Below are 6,388 nucleotides of genomic sequence, written 5' to 3'. Positions count from 1 at the left end.
CCTGTGATCACCTGCGGACTGGGCGCTACCCTGCCATAAACTGTTTCGGTCGTCGATGACCAGGATCGGTACAGTGACCTGAGTGACTGACTGACACAAGTCTGCAAGCTGCAGGTGAATTTATTGGTTATTATTATTTTCTTAATTTAACGAAAGCTATGAATTTTTCTAGGCGATAACTTTGCAAGTTTCCGTATCTAAATTTTTCTTCGGGTTTCTTAAAGAGATCTATTTATTATCAGTAATGTTATTGCCCATTATTAAACTACGAATTTTTATGCCTAGACCGAACTACGATCACTTCTCGTTCATTCTCTGTTACATTACCTTTTCGTTAATACATTATTTGAATAGGAAATTTACAAATTCCTTAGCCTCTTTCTACAAATAATTATTAGTTTCCATTCTGTTTAAAAAAGTAAATGTGTATTCGTGTTTTGACGTTACACATAATTTTCCTACATTTATACTTCATTCATTAATCTGTTTAACTGCCAAACAACACATGATAAAAAGAACGATTTTATTTGTTACGTCGTTTTTATTTGCTATTATACGCAGTTTCCTGCGATGATGCTGACCTACTTGTTCGGAGCTTCGTCGTACAAGCATAGCACGTAGCCACCGCTAGCGCGGGAACTCGAGTGACAAACTCACGCTCTGATTGGTCGGGGTTTTTCGTTAATATCTCAGTAACGAAGCCTCAGATTACATTTTTGCTAAGGAAAAAGTTGTTCCAATTCACCCCCCGATTGTCCCATTTGCGGGTCGAACAACATTTTTGTTACACCCTGTATAATAGACTGCGCGGCTTACGGGAGGAATGAGGTTGGCAGTAGAGTGAGAGGATAATACATGGAGTCACAGACTTCTCTTTCTAATGGGACTATTGGTGGGGTATTCTCCAACGGCTGTGTGGAGGCATTACATCACATTACATGCGTGCAGCATTCCTTCTCCTTATCACCTTCCAGTAACTTTCTCCCCTCCCTCTGCGATGTGCGAGCGAGAGAGGAAAGACTCCATCGGTCACCATCGGTACTTCCGTCCTTCGGTCTCGCTTCATACCTATCATAAGACCGCACAGTCTATTATATATGTCTATGTAATAATTATTGTCCCACCCTGTATATCAGTGCATTTACTACTGTACTGTAACAATATTGCCTCCATACTGTAATAAAAACATTCTAAGATTAATTGTCAACAATTGCACGAAATCAAAAAATTACAAAATTATTAAATGTTCTGATTTATTTGTTGTGCAAAATATTGTTTTGTTATATTATTCTAATAGCTAGCATACAAACATGAAACTTATATTACTTGTTTATTCAAAAATCTATTATATATTTTTGCCTGTGTACCGATAATTTTGTGATTCACTCTATAAATTGTATAAAACGCGAATAATAACATAGGGTGCAATTATGTAATGCAGTACCCAGCAACACCATGATCGAGAGTAACTCGATCATGGTGTTGCTGGGTACTGCATTAATCAAAATATGGATTATTTGAGTTGAGACTTTCAAATTTTCCTAATTCAAGTGAAATTGAAATTAAGAAGTTTGATGAGTTTCAAGTGAAATTTATTTGATATTTCATATTGATATTTATAGTAATTAATTTATTTAAAAGCTTTTATCATATAAAATTGCAAAGAGTATTTATCAAATGGTTTATGACAAATTCTTATGGGTATGTAAATTGGTAAGTATAATTAGTTATACATTTGAATAAATATTATGATCAAGTATGTACATAAGAAAATATTTCTTTGTTAAATAAACAAGCTTCGAGAAAAGTAACATGTAATTAAGAATATCTATGTTTTATTTAATTCATTAACAAATAATTACAAGTATTCAGAATTAATTAATGGACAATTTCAACTAACATATTTTTTTATAAAATGGATTTATGGGACTCGGTATAGGATTTGCTTTTAGTACTCCTACTAATGGCTTTTTGTTTGCATCGAATGGAATTGATGGACTTTTTTGGACTTGCAGTATATATTCAGATGTATGTTGAGCAGTGTTACGTTGAAGAGCTATTTTCACTCGCTTCTTAAAATTTGAAACACTATGAACTTTGAGTTGCCCAGTGGTGTTACGAATTGTTCTCTGTAACAAATATATAATTAGTAAAGAGGTAGTGATTTAATACATAATAGAAGTGTATGTTTCGTTTTAAGAATGAATGAAATAAAAATATGTATTACACAAACATACACTTTTTTCATTTTTAACCTTCTTTACTATGGGTAATATCCATGTTGCTGGTTCATTACAGTTGGTTCTGTTTTGAAGACTATCATTTACACTTGATTTTTTAACACTTTTTGTACATGATTCTGTAGTGTTATCGTCTAAGGTTTTAAGCGTAGATGAAGATATATTGTCTGAAATATCCCACTTGTTACAAACTGTAAGTTTTGTTCTTTTCCTTTTAACTGGTGTAACAATACTTAACATATTTGCAATAACAGATTTATTTTGTTTTAGTTTCATCTTTTCACATCCATTATTACTCTTAATAATATGCAGTGGATCTTTTTTTGCTTTACAATTATTGGTTTTTGTACTTATCTTACAATTATCAGAAGTTTGTTTTTTTGGTTCACCCTTTTTTTTCTGTGATATAACGGTTTTTGTATTTGATACTTGTGAATCACTTGGTGTTTCATTGTAAGTACATTCTTTTTCATACTTCTTTTTTTTCTTTGTATCATCAGTAGTATCTCCTTTTATTAAGTCATTCTCATCGTTAATATCTTCTGAATCTTTGTTACTATGTATAATATTTTCATCTTCCATTAATCGCTTATTTCTTTTCTGTTTCTTGCGCACTGTATCAGAATATAAATCGTTTTCGAAGTTCAGAAGACTCATTGCAGCTGATTTCGTATCCGTATCTTTCTTGCGTTTGTATGGAATTCTTATCTCCTTAATACCAAGGGGCATTCTTCCCTCTGACAGTTCCATAAATCTGCGAACGCGATTTATTAAGGAATATCATTTTTGTAAATATCTAAATTTACTTAGTTCTTAATTCGTTATTACTCACTCTTTAATGACACAATTTAGATATCTGCGTGACTTCGTTGTCGATGAAGGATGATATTTATATTGACTTAATAGTGTAACAATCTTTTTAGCATTAAAAGATATCTGTGGTAATTCAACATCTACCCTTCCAGCTCTTGCGTCTAAAGTTTTCTCCGTAGTACTTTTGACTCGACTTTCAGGAAGTTCTTCTGTTTTATTATAAATATCTCTATCTTCCAGTTCTTCATCTGATATATCAATTTTTGCCATAGCGTCAATTGAACCAGCAGGGAAGCCAGCCTACATGTAATATGTTATACTATATAAATAAAATAGAACTTTTGTGATTAGAATTTTTGCAATTTAGATTTTTATTATCCAAATGATCAGCTATGTAAGCATTCTATTATCCAAGTAAAATATGGTTATATTTTTATCTTACTGCTGTAAACTACACGAACAATAATGTATTATCAATTTGACAGAATGTCAATTAAATAAAAAGTCATACACAGCAATCTGATGATAAAAAGTACATAAATGTTTAGACAAATAGATTTTTTTTATATTTTTTTCATTTATGTTTTATGGTAGAGTATTCAAAACATACCACTACAAAAAATGATCACCATTGTGAAAGTTTGTATTTCCATAGTCCAAAATTCTTGTAATCAAACAGCTACATTTGTCTGTTAATTTGTATAATGAAGTTTTACTGTATTTATGCAATCTTATAGAAGGTAAAATCTATTTTCCTCTTTTTATTTAAAATTATTTTGGTTTAATACTTACGTCTCTCCAAGCTTTAAATTTTTCCATGTAATCCATTCCAATATCTGACTGGTAGATTAAATATTTAAAAACATATCTCATAACATGTTTGATTTGCTGTTCATCATCCATAATTATGAAATATGTAATAAATGGTTTAAGAAATTCTGTGACTGCATCTTCTGGTATATCGCCGCCACTGATCTATGAAATTACATGTTTAATATTAAATATCAATGAATAAATATTTTAAAATATCAATTTTCGAAACTAATATACCTTTGATAATTCTTCGAGAAATACTTCTGTCACATGCATCTTAAAACCAAGACATATTTTTGGATCTATAAAAAGTTTTTGAAGTATTTCAGCAAAACCTTTAATCCATTCTATATCCCACGATCTTTCTTTACATTTAACAAACGTTTGGCGAATTATTCTTCTTACTAACTGTAAACAAGTATATAATAACGAATAATTTAAACACAACAATATATAAATTAAAGAACGAAAATACATTTTCTAGCTTACCATAGAAAATTTGTCTAATCTGTATTGATCTATACCAAACCATTCTATACCTAATGTTTTTAGAGCACACATTGTATACAGTAATACCACATCTTTAATATTGAAACAATGGGAAATTTTACTAAGAGATTCTGCTAGTTCTTCCTGAATTAAAGGTTTATCTGACATCCACATACAATAAAATAAACCTTTCCACAATCGTGTGAAATCAGCCTCTGTAAATGCTATTAACAAAATATGTATTACATATTCCTTAGATATAGATTTATTGTTACATCTCTTATCATTATACTTTCAATTTTATGAATTCGCAGCACATACAAGTGTTTAGATACAAACACCTAAATTATGTTCTATTTTAGTTTTGGTAGGTCAATTCATAATAGAATGAATTCACATGAACACCCAGTATACTTGTACAATACTTTAATCTTATGTACCACAAAATAATCATTGTTTTTATAATACGTGAAAGTTTCTTTGTTATGTCAACATTGTAACAACATAAAAATAAGAAACTTTAATTAACAGTAAATTCATCTTACCAAATGTACTTTTCGAACGAACTGTTAACCATTTCCTTAAATTTTTAAGTATTTTATCTCGGACTCTTTTATCATTACTTGACAACAAACGAGCAAATTTTATTTCCTGAGCAATAATGATTGCTTTCTTATTCTTCTTGTCTTCCGTAGTCATATGTGTATGTTGTTCCTTATTCTTAAATATTTGTTGCTCCGACTTTCTTAGCGGTGCACGTGTGCACCGATGTTCTTTTTTAACCGCCATTCGTGAAAATAACTAAAAAATGTACACCTTTCCTTATTTTAACTTTGATTAGAACATTTCTAATTTATATTTTTTTGACATACATACTAAGATCATGCGAATTCTTATATTTTATTTCAACAAAACACAAATGCTAGACGCAATTTGATTTCTTTCGAAATATGTAACAGTACATATATAATATGCAGGACGTGGACATAGGAATTGATAGGAATAAAGGGAGGAGCGTTCGCTGAGGGCGGCGCAGCACTTTCCGGGAAGCAGGGAAGACGGTCACGGTCACGTGGTACTCTAGTGCCACATAGGCGATTGGATGTAGTCGCGAAAGCGCAATCTTGTTTTCATCGAGTAAATGTAGTATCACATAGTGATGGGCACCATCGACTAAATAAAACTATCGACTAACGACTATTTAGTCGCAACATACTATCGACTATTTAGTCGATAGTTTTTAGTCGACTGAAATTATGCTTTAGTGGTTATGTATAGAGTATATCGTCAAATTTTCATGACACCATTGGTGTATTTACTTTTTGGAAATTAATTAAGAAAAAATATAAGTGGTAAACAAGTTTTTTTAAACAATTACTAATATTCGATTTTTCGTAAGCTATTTGATATTGGCACTTAAAAAATTAACTGCTCTACATTTTTTGTGAAAATCAATTAGGTTATAAGCAATAATTTGCACAGTTCTTGGAAAAATTCTTTAAAATCAAATAAGTGTTGTCACAATAGCAGGTATTTAAAATTATGGGATTGTTTAATTTTTTATACATACCAAATTTTATTCGATAGTTGTTAATGTTGTCATTTCTTCTTTCTCCTAGGACAGATATAAATATTGCTATATTAGGAATTGAAAAATAAAAGAATATCATTTTAAAAAATATTATACAATTACCTGCTGTTTTGACCTATGTTATTCCATATTACAATTTCAAAAAATGAGTTGATCTAAATTTTTTGACGATAGTCTATTTCTTCTTTCTGACATAATCTGTCCAACTTTGGAAAATATCTGTTCTGATGGAACAGATCTTGCAGATGTACATAAATATTTTTCATTAATTTTTTTTAGTTCAGGCATTGTGTGGCCATGTGTATTCTAAAATGCAATGGGATCACTTTTAATACTTTCGTAAGGCAGATCTAAATATTGCCTTGTTATGTTTGTTGCGGTTTCTAAAGGTGTAGAGCACTGTCTAGTTAAATGGGAAACTTTATCAACAGAAAAATTCCAA

General features: G+C 30.6%; 1 protein-coding gene across 1 annotated transcript; it reads right to left on the bottom strand.

The window, feature by feature from the left end:
* Positions 1-1,895: 1,895 nt before the first annotated feature.
* Positions 1,896-5,364, bottom strand: LOC107192355 (ribosomal RNA processing protein 1 homolog). Its single transcript, XM_015581583.1, has 8 exons — positions 5,232-5,364; positions 4,901-5,156; positions 4,356-4,579; positions 4,104-4,274; positions 3,846-4,028; positions 3,073-3,353; positions 2,238-2,994; positions 1,896-2,129 (listed from the first exon to the last, which is right to left on the bottom strand). The coding sequence occupies exons 1-8, from the start codon at positions 5,238-5,240 to the stop codon at positions 1,896-1,898; spliced, it is 2,115 nt and encodes a 704-aa protein (XP_015437069.1). The 5' UTR covers positions 5,241-5,364.
* Positions 5,365-6,388: the final 1,024 nt, after the last annotated feature.

Source organism: Dufourea novaeangliae, unplaced genomic scaffold (assembly GCF_001272555.1).
Source record: "Dufourea novaeangliae isolate 0120121106 unplaced genomic scaffold, ASM127255v1 scaffold329, whole genome shotgun sequence".
Lineage (NCBI taxonomy): Eukaryota > Metazoa > Arthropoda > Insecta > Hymenoptera > Halictidae > Dufourea > Dufourea novaeangliae.
The sequence above is the reverse complement of the archived record's forward strand: the minus strand, read 5'-3'. Positions and strand labels throughout refer to the sequence as shown.